This window comes from Squalius cephalus (genome assembly GCF_949319135.1).
Source record: "Squalius cephalus genome assembly, chromosome: 12".
NCBI classification, from domain to species: domain Eukaryota; kingdom Metazoa; phylum Chordata; class Actinopteri; order Cypriniformes; family Leuciscidae; genus Squalius; species Squalius cephalus.
In genome coordinates this window covers 1,319,217-1,334,565 of record NC_137133.1, presented here as the reverse complement: position 1 = coordinate 1,334,565, position 15,349 = coordinate 1,319,217, and the positions used below count along the sequence as shown (strand labels likewise).

The 15,349-nt window shown below is 45.1% G+C and overlaps 1 protein-coding gene across 2 annotated transcripts in view; it reads left to right on the top strand.

The window, feature by feature from the left end:
* Window positions 1-15,349, top strand: part of l3mbtl3 (L3MBTL histone methyl-lysine binding protein 3) — a gene marked incomplete at its 5' end in the record, with an annotated part of 92,515 nt that overhangs the window by 8,578 nt on the left and 68,588 nt on the right. For both annotated transcript variants that reach the window (XM_079887536.1, XM_079887535.1), the window contains 3 exons: window positions 3,696-3,825; window positions 5,893-5,977; window positions 6,063-6,157. In XM_079887536.1, coding sequence (XP_079743662.1) covers window positions 3,696-3,825; window positions 5,893-5,977; window positions 6,063-6,157 — 310 coding nt within the window. The remainder of the gene's footprint in view (window positions 1-3,695; window positions 3,826-5,892; window positions 5,978-6,062; window positions 6,158-15,349) is intronic.

Below are 15,349 nucleotides of genomic sequence, written 5' to 3'. Positions count from 1 at the left end.
GACCGAATCCCACACAACACCAAGGAACGTGGCTCTCTGGGCTGGCACCAACACACTTTTCTTTGTGTTGAGTCTCAACCCCAGGCTCTGGATGTGGGCAAGGACGACATCTTGATGCCGAACTGCCATCTCTTGTGAATGGGCCATAATAAGCCGTTGAGTCGTTGATATCATAAGTCGTTGATATAGTTCAGCACCCTGATACCCTGAAGCCTCAGTGGGGCTAGAGCTGCATCTATGCATTTGGTAGGCCAAATGCATAGATGGCCAAACGGAAGAACTCGATATTGGAACTAGGCCAAACGGAAGAACTCGATATTGGAACACTTCGCCCCCTGAAAGCGAACCTCTGGAACTTTCTGTGAGATGGAAGGATAGATATGTGGAAGTATGTGTCCTTCAGATCTATCGTGACCAACCAATCCTCGGATTTGATTTGGCTCACGATAATGGGAATAGTGAGCATCTTGAACCTGAATCTCCTCAGAGACCGATTCTAGTGCCTAGAATTGGATGCAACCCCCCCATCCTTCTTGGGAACTATGAAGTAGCGGCTGTAAAACCCGGACTCCCTGTCCGGCGGAGGAACACGTTCTATAGCCTCCTTTGCCAACTGGGAGTTTACTTCTTGTTTCAATACCCAACCCTGCTGTGGGTCACCTGTTTTTCAAACCACCCCGTTGAAATTCGGTGGGCGGAAATTGAACTGCAGCCTGTACCTATATTCTACTAAGGGAACCAGGGATTTCGGGTATAATTCGAGATTCGTTCTCGATCCCCTGAAGCGGCTCTCCGGCAGGGTTCGGTCGAAAATGATTCTCGATGTGCGGACGCAAGCGCTGCCTGGCCGCAAGACTCTGGGGCAGACAGAGCAGCGTGTGTTCGCTGGAAACCGATGTGTCCCGAAGCGCACTTGACGGCGGGATACAGACATCGATTTCCTGAGGGCTCCCCAGAGGGGAGGCTCTTTTGGTTTCGTTCTCAACACCCTGAAACGGTACCCTGGAAATGTAGAGTTCTCGTGAGAGCACAAGTTGAATTTGCTCAGCAAGTTTACTCAGGCGTCGAGTAGGTGTTTGGTGTTTTTAGCCCCCAACGGCGCCTTCCAGGCAGTGAGGGGATGGGTAGGTTTAAGGTTGAGGTTAGGGTTAGCTGCCTGGAAGGAGCCATTGGGGGCTAAAAACACCATCGAGCTGTCGAGTAATGATGCTCATTAAATATGCCCTTGTATCCGAGCTGCACCAATCACATCGGGTTATCTGATATAGGCGGGCCAGAGGCGAGATGACGACAGTGCTGTGACGTCGGAGTCATTAGTAAACATTACAAGATGGCTATGGATGAACACCAGTTGTTTGAAACGGCTTTGGCCGCTACAATGAGCGAGTTAGACTTGGCCTTTTATCTAAAAGAGGAACAGAAGACGCCGCTCGAATCCTTCCTTTGCAAGAAGGGCGTTTTTGCTGTTTTGCCGACCGGATACGGCAAGAGTCTAATCTACCAGTGAGCTCCGCTGGAAGCTAAGCGTATGGGGCTTGTTGTGATTGGTCGTAGTGTTATCCAATTGCGTGCAGTGAGATTTTCAAATGCATGCTTGGTGCCGCCCCTCGAGCTGGCCGATTTATCGTTTTCAGCCTATTAAGAAAATGTGGCCGATATATTAAAGCCGATAAATAATATATTATTTCATTCAGCTGAGACACTTGCACTGTTCATCATGATGGTTTTGAATTGCTTGAAATATGATTGAAATCTCTTCAAAAAGGAAAATACAGTTCAGTGCAACGTGCAGCGCAAATCTGTCATATCGGCAACATAAAATTATAATGAGAACATCATTATAATCGTGTGCTTGGGACATGGCTTTTCATGGTGAGACTTTTGTTTTTGTAATCAGGCTCTCAAAATTATTAAAAAAATTATATTCGAATTATATTCAAAATGTTCGGTGCATCCCTAATAAAAACGCATGTGAAACAATATGCAGTATTGTAAATATTTCAAACAGTAGCATGCTTAATTATAGTCACATGACCTTATTACACTAAGTGGCATTTAGTTGGGTTGGAAATAAAAGAGTTATTTAGTGTTTTAGTCTACTTTTGTGTAAAATCAACCTGACGTTTGTCTCTCTGATCAAACAAGTCGAAGGAAATTACAGGCAATATGGTTTCCGGAACATTTATTCATGAAGAAGGAAGGTCAGCTTGAGTGCAGTGCAGTGTTTGGACACACAAGGTTCCCACACTCATGAAATGTCTAGAAATGTCAGGGAAATTTAGCAACTCTGAAATTGAAGCTTCATTGGAGGGTATGAAGATTCATTGTTTTTTTTAGGGTATGAATTACACCAAACATATGTAACACACTGTTGCATCCCATTAAGATATAAGTTCAAATTATTATTAGTGAGGACTTATGGAAGAATTCATACTTGAATTAAGGAGAAATTTTGCTCAGTGATGATGTTCAGTTTTAGTGCTAAATTTACTAAAGAAATTTAGCAAAATTCATGCAAATCAGGCAATGCACAAATTAAAATTAATAACCAATTTAGTGCTTCTACGGCGCAAGACTAGCACAATCTAGTGTGCTTTACTGGGTTTTTACAGCATTGCTCAATATCTGCTTGTGTTTCTGATGCGTTGATGTATTGCATATTGATATAGAGCTACGAATGACTACGAATGAAACTGCTGTATCATTTTCTAGCAAAAGTGTTTATAAATTTATAACTGTGAACGAGTTACATTACAAAGAAAATGTTAAATGAAAAATGTTAGCATAAAAAAAAAAAGTCTGACATAAAAATATGTTACTAAACATAGATATTCAGCACACTTGTGGTAGGGCTGGTGCAACCGTTGGCAGAAATCCTAACACGTAAATACTGTTTTAAGAAAGAGGCCACAGGATGTTGTGCTGGGGTTTTCCGGTCTCTCACATGCTTAACCTGAGAATGAATACAGAGTTATTGAATGAGTGAATCTGTGTGACATAACGCCACATGTGTAATGAAGATGAACACTATACCCCACAGCACTTCCTCTCTCTCAAACACACACACACACACACACACACACACACACACACACACACACACACACACACACACACACACACACACACACACACACATATAAGCACAAACAAGATGATGGTTATGAGATGGGTAATTGGACCCATAATGGGACATGAACATTATTTTCTTATACTTGATATCTACAGGACATGTCTCTGTTCAAATAGTATTTTGTCATTCAAACTAAAGTAGATTAGTCAAGTCTAGTCAGCTTTATTTCTATAGCGCTTTTTACAGTACAGATTGTTTCAAAGCAGCTTTACAGAGATAACAGGAAAATAATGCGACAAAGTTTGTTTCCAGAAGAAAATAGCGTAACAGTCCAGCTTAAGTAAGCTCAGTGATGCTTCATTTGTGTTGTAAAAAAGTTATTAATTTAGTTAATTTATATATATAGCCGCTCTGGAGAAAACAGTGATGTCGTCGTCCAGCTCAGTTCAGTTCTCATGTAATAATGTCAATGCAGGAAGATCAATATTATTGTTGAATATTAAATTAAATGTCCCAACTAAGCAAGCCAAAAGCCGTAAAAAGCATCTATATATTAAGATGCACAAATGAATAAAGACTGTAGTTTTCTCTGAGTCTGCAGTGATGTTGTGGTGCGTCACAGAGCGCTGAAGAGAGACGGCTCCAGGACGAACGGAGAGGTGGTGGTGAGGAAGAGATCCCGTCTTACGGAGAGGAGCACTGAAGACGTGGACAGCTCCATCGAGGTCCCCGAGGAGGAGGACGACGACTATGTCAGTTTACCTACTGTTACTCTTCATCTTCCACTTTCATATCCTTTATAGAGCAGTGACGTGTGGGTCGGACAGAGAGAGGTCACTGTGTTGACATTTTAAAGGCACAACATGTACAGGCAAAACCACTAGAGCAGTGTTATATACAGTACTGTGCAAAAGTCTTAGTCATGTTAATACCCCCCCCCCCCCCGCCGACCCAAAAAAAAAATGTTTTTAAGTCAGTGATTTATATCTTTTGCTGTAGTGTGTCAGTAGGAAATATCAGTTTACATTTCCAAACATTCTTTTTGCCATTAATTGTAATAATCCAGTGAGATTTGTGTATGCACAAGGAGTCTGACAACAGCCGGTATGATCTGATCTCACCATCATCGAGTCCGTCTGTGATTACATGAAGAAACAGAAGAAACTGAGACAGACTAAATCCAGAAGAACTGCGGGAACGTCTCCGAGACGCTTGAAGAAACCTTCCTGCAAAGCTACAGGACTGTGAAAAGCACTGGCACTTGTGTTAAAATGCTGTAAAGTGAGAATGCTTTCAAAAATAAAATCACAAATTGAATTTATTTATGATTTAACTTCTATTAACTAATTCAAATCAATATATGGTGTAACGACCCTTTGCGTTTAAAACGGCTTTTGTCCAGGTACACTTGCGCATAGTTTCTCAGGGAGCTTTGCAGGAAGGTTTCTTCAAGCGTCTCGGAGACGTTCCCGCAGTTCTTCTGGATTTAGTCTGTCTCAGTTTCTTCTGTTTCTTCATGTAATCACAGACGGACTCGATGATGGTGAGATCGGGGGGGGGGGGGGGGGGGGGGGGGGGGGTGATATTAACATGCCTAAGACTTTAGCACAGTACTGTATTTTGTTGACTTGTGTACTTACATTATCCCAGATGTTTCCAAGAATGTTGAAATCCAGAGAAATAAGTGTCCGTGCGTCGCCTATCAATGACATCACACCCGCATTATCCTCGATTTCTGGTTATATTTTGCAGAAACCATGGAAACACTAAAGACGCTTTAATATATTACATGTTTTATTAGCCAAGGGAACAACTGTATGGATACATTTATCATTAATCGTTGTTATATATCTCAACACTGTTAGTCTTATTGTTTGAATCGCTTGTTTTCTTGATTTTCCGCGAGTACCATGTTTTTACCGTGCCTCAGAGAAAAACACTATCTTGTCAAGTTGCTAACATAACATAGCTTTATTTTTAGTAACAATAATGCTGCATTTTCTCCACCATACAATATGTTTTAAAATTAATTGCATGCCATTTAGCAACACAAGCCATCCAGCTTTTATTAATATGAAAAACTACAACCTCTAGTGGCGAAAAACTACATATTGTGCCTTTAACAGTCCCTAAAATAAAAATTCATTATTTTCCACTTGCAGCCTCAAAAAACTTTGAATGTAGTGTATAAAAAAAATCTATAAAGTTATATAAACAAGTTATCATAATGTTACACATGTAAACCTTTTAAAACACCATTTGTGGTAGCTATACACAATACTGTGTGCAATCAGTATTAGGCCGATTTCATAATTAATAATGAATTTTTTTTTTTCAGGTTTCACAAAAATAACTAAACTAAATAATTTTCTTCAGAATAACCAGTATTAATTCCCCCCCCCCCCCCAAAAAAAAAAATTAACCTTAAAACAAGATACATTTGCTGGTGGAGTTAAAGATAATGCATGCGATGATAGGACTTGTTTTCAGTGATCTTGAATTAAGGTTCCTCCTGTCAGGATTGAATTTAAGGAAGGGACTCAAACGCAGGGGATAATAGGTGTTTATTAATAAAAAAAAAATAAAAAAACTTGTAGGGGAGAAAACTAGATCCACTTTAGGGCAAACATCGTGAAGAACACATCAAGAATAAACAGGGATGCAAACAGTCATAATTATCAGATAATGATCAATAATTCAGAGAATGGGACACCGTACTTGGCTACACGTCACTTTCACTCTCATGTGTTTCTTCTGTTAGCCAGTGCTGATGAGGAAGCAGATCTGACCCTAGATTCCTGTTTTGATGTGTGTAACAGGAAGAGAAAGAAAGCCGGCGACCGGCGCGCGGGGCTACCAGAGGCCGAAGGAAACGCAGAGGAGACGCAGCTCTGCTCAGATACAGTGAGACACACACACACACTCACTCCTCCAGGCGACAGTCACATGATCGCCATGATGACACCTGTGGTTGTTTCCCATGATGCAGCGGTGCCGTATGGAGGCAAGAAGAAGGCGTGGTGCTGGGCCTCGTACCTGGAGCAGGAGAGAGCCATCGCTGCCCCCAGTAAACTCTTCAAAGAGGTGAGACGACACGGGCCTTTGATTCCACTTTTATACACACTTATATTTATACTTATATAAGTTAACTTACACCCAGCTAGCAAACATTTTCTAAGAATGTTTTGCTAACATTCCTGTTAAGCTATGAAGACGTTATTGTTCTCTGAACATTCAAAACGTACAGTTTTTTACATGTTTTGAAAGCTTTTTTTTTCTTGGTTTTGCAAAAGTTAAAGGGGTGGTTGATTATGATTTGACTTTTCTAACTTTAGTTAGTGTGTAATGTTGCTGTTTGAGCATAAACAACATCTGCAAAGTTACAACGCTCAAAGTTCAAAGCAAAGGGAGATATTTGTTTTTATAGAAATCGCTTTTTAACGACTACAACAAACGGCTGGAAGAGACTACACCACACTCCTCCCGGGTTAGTGACATCACCAACCCTAGAATTTACATAAACCCCGCCCCCGGAACACGCAACAAAGGGGGTGAGTCCATGTTGAGAAGAGGTGATAGCATTTGCTAACACACAAACTGTTGAAGCTCCGCCCCCTGTGCCGGGAGCAGCAGCTCATTTGCATTTAAAGGACCAGACACAAAACGACACGTTTTTGCTCACCCTCAAAAAGGGACAATTTTAACATGCTATATAAAAATATCTGTGGGTTATTTTGAGCTAAAACTTCACATACACACTCTGGGAACATCAGAGACTTATTTTACATCTTGTGAAAAGGGGCATTATACCACCCCTTTAAGGGAACATTTTTATCATTTGGAAATGTTGCTTTTGAATGTTTCTCTGAAACAAGTTATGTTCATGTTAATGTTAGACGAACATCCATCTAAATATTTTTGGAAAAAACATTCCATGATTGATGTATAATATTTTTGTGCTAACATTTTGAAAACATCATAAAAGACCAGATTACTTTGATCGAACATTCTAGTAATGTTACTGGAAGAACGTTTGTTAAAATAATTTAAGTGAACCTCGCCAGAACGTTCGCTAAAGTTCTGAGGACGTCCCGTTAGCTGGGCATCTAGCGAAGCACCCGTAGAGGATTGTTGATTAGATGGATTGTATTTTCATGTTACAGCTGCAAACTAACATGATGGCAATACTGTAAATATGTCAATCTTACTTTGTACATGGACTTTAAAGTGGACTTAAACCTCTTTTTAGTTGTGATAGTGTGTCACACACAGTCCACATCACATTCACACTGGGGTTTTAGGAAGCCAAATAATATTTCATAATAAGTATATTTATTTAACTTGGAACTACAGTAATAAAATGACAATGCTGTCTTGATTCCAACAGTCAAACCCTCAAGCTGTGCTTTAGGTTTCTGTGAAAACAGGTTTACACACGCTGGACGGTTTATCTATCTGGCTCATACAGGATATCATTTATTCATTTGTTCATTTAGCAGACGCTTTTATCCAAAGCGACCGACAAATGAGAACAATAGAAGCAGTGAAACTAACAGTAGGACAACAATATGCAATATGACCCTTCCCAGTTTAATCTAACACAGTACATGTATTTATTTATTTATTTTTATTTTTAATAAAGATAATAGATATAGAATAGAAGAGAAAGTGTTAGTATTACTGGTCAAGTGCTGTCGAATAAGAAGCATCTTCAGCCTTTTCTCGAACGTGGCTCAGCCGCTCAGGGGTGTGTTTCCCGAACAACGCCGTAACTCGCGGCTTCACTACCGTAGTGCGATGCATCGTTGAAGAAATCAACTAGCTAATCACAAGTGTTTCCCGAAACCGTATTGTTGCAAAGTGATCGTTCAACCACGTTGGTTTATGACGTCACGCACGTGGAGGAGTAATAACTTCTTTTAATGAATCTGTTTGAGATCGAGTTAACGCTAGATGTTTTGCTATAAATTACAGACATGACATCTGAGGACTATTTATCATTTTTCTCAGTTATTTTGCTTTATTTCCAGATTCAATCATAAGCTCGTTCTTACATAGCAGAGCACGTACACACTTGCACTCTTCAAAAACGGTGCTTTAAATCTCTTGACACACTAAAAGTCGTAAATGACATTTGTATGTACTCTAAATTAAAGACACAGGTTGTACTGAATGTCAGCTTGCTTATTTGGCTCAAGATCAGGATTTATTGAGTCCACATGTTATGAAATCTAGAAACTCTGCTTCTAACCACAGGTCGAGATCTGTCGTCCCAAACACACAACTCTGCGATGCTGTTTGCGAATGTTCGTTAGAACGATGGCTTCGGGAAGCACAGACTCGTTGAACTGCTGATAACGACGGAACTTGCGAACATAGTTGGCCAACGATGCTTTTGGGAAACACACCCCTGGTTGAGTTAGATCATTCCTCCAGCAGGGAACAGTCCGGGTAAAGCGACGTTCGCTTGCAGAGCGCAGGTTTCTGGATGGTACATAAGTTTGAAGTAATGAGTTTAGGCAGAGCCCGTCTACGGAGAGCCTGGCCACTCCCTATTGTACCGAATTGTGGTTGTAGTTCCACCAGAGCTCCACTGGGGGCGATCGCCCATGAGTGCAGAATGAATGGGAGTCTATGGGGCTAGACGGCTAAATGTGTCTCTTTCACCTGATTGCCGTTGAGAAATCTCAGATTTGATTGTAGGTTTTGCAAGTTCAACATGGGTTATAGGTCGACAGTTGAATGAACGAGTACGTATGTCCTTTCCATTTCTTACAGGTTGAGTTGTTGTTGCCCATAACACGCTAGCATTCTGCTAATGAACGCTGATTGGTCAGTGAAGGACTGATTACGACCAGAGATACCGCTTGATGGCATCGTGTGTGTGTGTGTGTGTGTGTGTGTGTGTGTGTGTGTGTGTATTTTCGGCGTGGTCTTTTAAAACAACAAAACAAAAACTCTTCTAGCATGTGTATTTCCCTGTGTCAGCTGTGTTGTGTGATTCCCTGTGTCAGCTGTGTTGTGTGTTTACCTGTGTCAGCTGTGTTGTGTGTTTACCTGTGTCAGCTGTGTCGTGTGTTTACCTGTGTCAGCTGTGTTGTGTGTTTCCCTGTGTCAGCTGTGTTGTGTGTTTACCTGTGTCGGCTGTGTTGTGTGTTTACCTGTGTCAGCTGTGTTGTGTGTTTACCTGTGTCAGCTGTGTTGTGTGTTTGCCTGTGTCAGCTGTGTTGTGTGTTTACCTGTGTCAGCTGTGTTGTGTGTTTACCTGTGTCAGCTGTGTCGTGTGTTTCCCTGTGTCAGCTGTGTTGTGTGTTTACCTGTGTCGGCTGTGTTGTGTGTTTACCTGTGTCAGCTGTGTCGTGTGTTTGCCTGTGTCAGCTGTGTTGTGTGTTTGCCTGTGTCAGCTGTGTTGTGTGTTTACCTGTGTCAGCTGTGTTGTGTGTTTACCTGCGTCAGCTGTGTCGTGTGTTTCCCTGTGTCAGCTGTGTTGTGTGTTTGCCTGTGTCGGCTGTGTTGTGTGTTTCCCTGTGTCGGCTGTGTTGTGTGTTTCCCTGTGTCGGCTGTGTTGTGTGTTTGCCTGTGTCAGCTGTGTCGTGTTTCCCTGTGTCAGCTGTGTTGTGTTTCCCTGTGTCGGCTGTGTTGTGTGTTTCCCTGTGTCGGCTGTGTTGTGTGTTTCCCTGTGTCGGCTGTGTTGTGTGTTTGCCTGTGTCAGCTGTGTCGTGTTTCCCTGTGTCAGCTGTGTTGTGTTTCCCTGTGTCGGCTGTGTTGTGTTTCCCTGTGTCGGCTGTGTCGTGTGTTTCCCTGTGTCGGCTGTGTTGTGTGTTTCCCTGTGTTTACCTGTGTCAGCTGTGTCGTGTGTTTGCCTGTGTCGGCTGTGTTGTGTGTTTCCCTGTGTCAGCTGTGTTGTGTGTTTCCCTGTGTCAGCTGTGTTGTGTGTTTCCCTGTGTCAGCTGTGTTGTGTGATTCCCTGTGTCGGCTGTGTTGTGTGTTTCCCTGTGTCAGCTGTGTTGTGTTTGCCTGTGTCAGCTGTGTTGTGTGTTTCCCTGTGTCAGCTGTGTTGTGTTTCCCTGTGTCGGCTGTGTTGTGTGTTTGCCTGTGTCGGCTGTGTTGTGTGTTTGCCTGTGTCGGCTGTGTTGTGTGTTTGCCTGTGTCGGCTGTGTTGTGTGTTTGCCTGTGTCGGCTGTGTTGTGTGTTTCCCTGTGTCAGCTGTGTTGTGTGTTTCCCTGTGTCAGCTATGTTGTGTGTTTACCTGTGTCGGCTGTGTTGTGTGTTTACCTGTGTCGGCTGTGTTGTGTGTTTACCTGTGTCAGCTGTGTTGTGTGTTTGCCTGTGTCGGCTGTGTTGTGTGTTTCCCTGTGTCAGCTGTGTTGTGTGTTTGCCTGTGTCGGCTGTGTTGTGTGTTTGCCTGTGTCGGCTGTGTTGTGTGTTTGCCTGTGTCGGCTGTGTTGTGTGTTTGCCTGTGTCGGCTGTGTTGTGTGTTTGCCTGTGTCGGCTGTGTTGTGTGTTTGCCTGTGTCGGCTGTGTTGTGTGTTTGCCTGTGTCGGCTGTGTTGTGTGTTTACCTGTGTCGGCTGTGTTGTGTGTTTACCTGTGTTAGCTGTGTTGTGTGTTTACCTGTGTCAGCTGTGTTGTGTGTTTCCCTGTGTCGGCTGTGTTGTGTGTTTGCCTGTGTCGGCTGTGTTGTGTGTTTGCCTGTGTCGGCTGTGTTGTGTGTTTCCCTGTGTCAGCTGTGTTGTGTGTTTCCCTGTGTCAGCTATGTTGTGTGTTTACCTGTGTCGGCTGTGTTGTGTGTTTACCTGTGTCGGCTGTGTTGTGTGTTTACCTGTGTCAGCTGTGTTGTGTGTTTGCCTGTGTCGGCTGTGTTGTGTGTTTCCCTGTGTCAGCTGTGTTGTGTGTTTGCCTGTGTCGGCTGTGTTGTGTGTTTGCCTGTGTCGGCTGTGTTGTGTGTTTGCCTGTGTCGGCTGTGTTGTGTGTTTCCCTGTGTCAGCTGTGTTGTGTGTTTGCCTGTGTCAGCTGTGTTGTGTGTTTGCCTGTGTCGGCTGTGTTGTGTGTTTGCCTGTGTCGGCTGTGTTGTGTGTTTGCCTGTGTCAGCTGTGTTGTCAGCTGTGTTGTGTGTTTGCCTGTGTCAGTTGTGTTGTGTGTTTGCCTGTGTCAGCTGTGTTGTGTGTTTGCCTGTGTCGGCTGTGTTGTGTGTTTGCCTGTGTCAGCTGTGTTGTGTGTTTGCCTGTGTCGGCTGTGTTGTGTGTTTGCCTGTGTCAGCTGTGTTGTGTGTTTGCCTGTGTCAGTTGTGTTGTGTGTTTGCCTGTGTCAGCTGTGTTGTGTGTTTGCCTGTGTCAGCTGTGTTGTGTGTTTGCCTGTGTCAGCTGTGTTGTGTGTTTGCCTGTGTCGGCTGTGTTGTGTGTTTCCCTGTGTCGGCTGTGTTGTGTGTTTCCCTGTGTCAGCTGTGTTGTGTGTTTGCCTGTGTCAGCTGTGTTGTGTGTTTGCCTGTGTCGGCTGTGTTGTGTGTTTGCCTGTGTCGGCTGTGTTGTGTGTTTACCTGTGTCGGCTGTGTTGTGTGTTTGCCTGTGTCGGCTGTGTTGTGTGATTCCCTGTGTCAGCTGTGTTGTGTGTTTACCTGTGTCAGCTGTGTTGTGTGTTTAGCTGTGTGTCGGCTGTGTTGTGTGTTTCCCTGTGTCAGCTGTGTTGTGTGTTTCCCTGTGTCAGCTGTGTTGTGTGTTTCCCTGTGTCAGCTGTGTTGTGTGTTTCCCTGTGTCAGCTGTGTTGTGTGTTTCCCTGTGTCGGCTGTGTTGTGTGTTTACCTGTGTCGGCTGTGTTGTGTGTTTACCTGTGTCGGCTGTGTTGTGTGTTTGCCTGTGTCGGCTGTGTTGTGTGTTTACCTGTGTCGGCTGTGTTGTGTGTTTCCCTGTGTCGGCTGTGTTGTGTGTTTGCCTGTGTCGGCTGTGTTGTGTGTTTCCCTGTGTCGGCTGTGTTGTGTGTTTCCCTGTGTCGGCTGTGTTGTGTGTTTCCCTGTGTCGGCTGTGTTGTGTGTTTGCCTGTGTCGGCTGTGTTGTGTGTTTGCCTGTGTCGGCTGTGTTGTGTGTTTGCCTGTGTCGGCTGTGTTGTGTGTTTACCTGTGTCGGCTGTGTTGTGTGTTTACCTGTGTTAGCTGTGTTGTGTGTTTACCTGTGTCAGCTGTGTTGTGTGTTTCCCTGTGTCGGCTGTGTTGTGTGTTTGCCTGTGTCGGCTGTGTTGTGTGTTTGCCTGTGTCGGCTGTGTTGTGTGTTTCCCTGTGTCAGCTGTGTTGTGTGTTTCCCTGTGTCAGCTATGTTGTGTGTTTACCTGTGTCGGCTGTGTTGTGTGTTTACCTGTGTCGGCTGTGTTGTGTGTTTACCTGTGTCAGCTGTGTTGTGTGTTTGCCTGTGTCGGCTGTGTTGTGTGTTTCCCTGTGTCAGCTGTGTTGTGTGTTTGCCTGTGTCGGCTGTGTTGTGTGTTTGCCTGTGTCGGCTGTGTTGTGTGTTTGCCTGTGTCGGCTGTGTTGTGTGTTTCCCTGTGTCAGCTGTGTTGTGTGTTTGCCTGTGTCAGCTGTGTTGTGTGTTTGCCTGTGTCGGCTGTGTTGTGTGTTTGCCTGTGTCGGCTGTGTTGTGTGTTTGCCTGTGTCAGCTGTGTTGTCAGCTGTGTTGTGTGTTTGCCTGTGTCAGTTGTGTTGTGTGTTTGCCTGTGTCAGCTGTGTTGTGTGTTTGCCTGTGTCGGCTGTGTTGTGTGTTTGCCTGTGTCAGCTGTGTTGTGTGTTTGCCTGTGTCGGCTGTGTTGTGTGTTTGCCTGTGTCAGCTGTGTTGTGTGTTTGCCTGTGTCAGTTGTGTTGTGTGTTTGCCTGTGTCAGCTGTGTTGTGTGTTTGCCTGTGTCAGCTGTGTTGTGTGTTTGCCTGTGTCAGCTGTGTTGTGTGTTTGCCTGTGTCGGCTGTGTTGTGTGTTTCCCTGTGTCGGCTGTGTTGTGTGTTTCCCTGTGTCGGCTGTGTTGTGTGTTTGCCTGTGTCAGCTGTGTTGTGTGTTTGCCTGTGTCGGCTGTGTTGTGTGTTTGCCTGTGTCGGCTGTGTTGTGTGTTTACCTGTGTCGGCTGTGTTGTGTGTTTGCCTGTGTCGGCTGTGTTGTGTGTTTCCCTGTGTCAGCTGTGTTGTGTGATTCCCTGTGTCAGCTGTGTTGTGTGTTTACCTGTGTCAGCTGTGTTGTGTGTTTAGCTGTGTGTCGGCTGTGTTGTGTGTTTCCCTGTGTCAGCTGTGTTGTGTGTTTCCCTGTGTCAGCTGTGTTGTGTGTTTCCCTGTGTCAGCTGTGTTGTGTGTTTCCCTGTGTCAGCTGTGTTGTGTGTTTCCCTGTGTCGGCTGTGTTGTGTGTTTACCTGTGTCGGCTGTGTTGTGTGTTTACCTGTGTCGGCTGTGTTGTGTGTTTGCCTGTGTCGGCTGTGTTGTGTGTTTACCTGTGTCGGCTGTGTTGTGTGTTTCCCTGTGTCGGCTGTGTTGTGTGTTTGCCTGTGTCGGCTGTGTTGTGTGTTTCCCTGTGTCGGCTGTGTTGTGTGTTTCCCTGTGTCGGCTGTGTTGTGTGTTTCCCTGTGTCGGCTGTGTTGTGTGTTTCCCTGTGTCAGCTGTGTTGTGTGTTTACCTGTGTCGGCTGTGTTGTGTGTTTCCCTGTGTCAGCTGTGTTGTGTGTTTACCTGTGTCGGCTGTGTTGTGTGTTTCCCTGTGTCGGCTGTGTTGTGTGTTTCCCTGTGTCGGCTGTGTTGTGTGTTTGCCTGTGTCGGCTGTGTTGTGTGTTTCCCTGTGTCAGCTGTGTTGTGTGTTTGCCTGTGTCAGCTGTGTTGTGTGTTTGCCTGTGTCGGCTGTGTTGTGTGTTTGCCTGTGTCAGCTGTGTTGTGTGTTTGCCTGTGTCAGCTGTGTTGTCAGCTGTGTTGTGTGTTTGCCTGTGTCAGTTGTGTTGTGTGTTTGCCTGTGTCAGCTGTGTTGTGTGTTTGCCTGTGTCGGCTGTGTTGTGTGTTTGCCTGTGTCAGCTGTGTTGTGTGTTTGCCTGTGTCGGCTGTGTTGTGTGTTTGCCTGTGTCAGCTGTGTTGTGTGTTTGCCTGTGTCAGTTGTGTTGTGTGTTTGCCTGTGTCAGCTGTGTTGTGTGTTTGCCTGTGTCAGCTGTGTTGTGTGTTTGCCTGTGTCAGCTGTGTTGTGTGTTTGCCTGTGTCGGCTGTGTTGTGTGTTTCCCTGTGTCGGCTGTGTTGTGTGTTTCCCTGTGTCGGCTGTGTTGTGTGTTTGCCTGTGTCAGCTGTGTTGTGTGTTTGCCTGTGTCGGCTGTGTTGTGTGTTTGCCTGTGTCGGCTGTGTTGTGTGTTTACCTGTGTCGGCTGTGTTGTGTGTTTGCCTGTGTCGGCTGTGTTGTGTGTTTCCCTGTGTCGGCTGTGTTGTGTGATTCCCTGTGTCAGCTGTGTTGTGTGTTTACCTGTGTCAGCTGTGTTGTGTGTTTAGCTGTGTGTCGGCTGTGTTGTGTGTTTCCCTGTGTCAGCTGTGTTGTGTGTTTCCCTGTGTCAGCTGTGTTGTGTGTTTCCCTGTGTCAGCTGTGTTGTGTGTTTCCCTGTGTCAGCTGTGTTGTGTGTTTCCCTGTGTCGGCTGTGTTGTGTGTTTACCTGTGTCGGCTGTGTTGTGTGTTTACCTGTGTCGGCTGTGTTGTGTGTTTGCCTGTGTCGGCTGTGTTGTGTGTTTACCTGTGTCGGCTGTGTTGTGTGTTTCCCTGTGTCGGCTGTGTTGTGTGTTTGCCTGTGTCGGCTGTGTTGTGTGTTTCCCTGTGTCGGCTGTGTTGTGTGTTTCCCTGTGTCGGCTGTGTTGTGTGTTTCCCTGTGTCAGCTGTGTTGTGTGTTTCCCTGTGTCAGCTGTGTTGTGTGTTTACCTGTGTCGGCTGTGTTGTGTGTTTCCCTGTGTCGGCTGTGTTGTGTGTTTCCCTGTGTCAGCTGTGTTGTGTGTTTCCCTGTGTCAGCTGTGTTGTGTGTTTCCCTGTGTCGGCTGTGTTGTGTGTTTCCCTGTGTCGGCTGTGTTGTGTGTTTACCTGTGTCGGCTGTGTTGTGTGTTTACCTGTGTCGGCTGTGTTGTGTGTTTCCCTGTGTCGGCTGTGTTGTGTGTTTACCTGTGTCGGCTGTGTTGTGTGTTTACCTGTGTCGGCTGTGTTGTGTGTTTCCCTGTGTCGGCTGTGTTGTGTGTTTCCCTGTGTCGGCTGTGTTGTGTGTTTCCCTGTGTCGGCTGTGTTGTGTGTTTCCCTGTGTCGGCTGTGTTCTG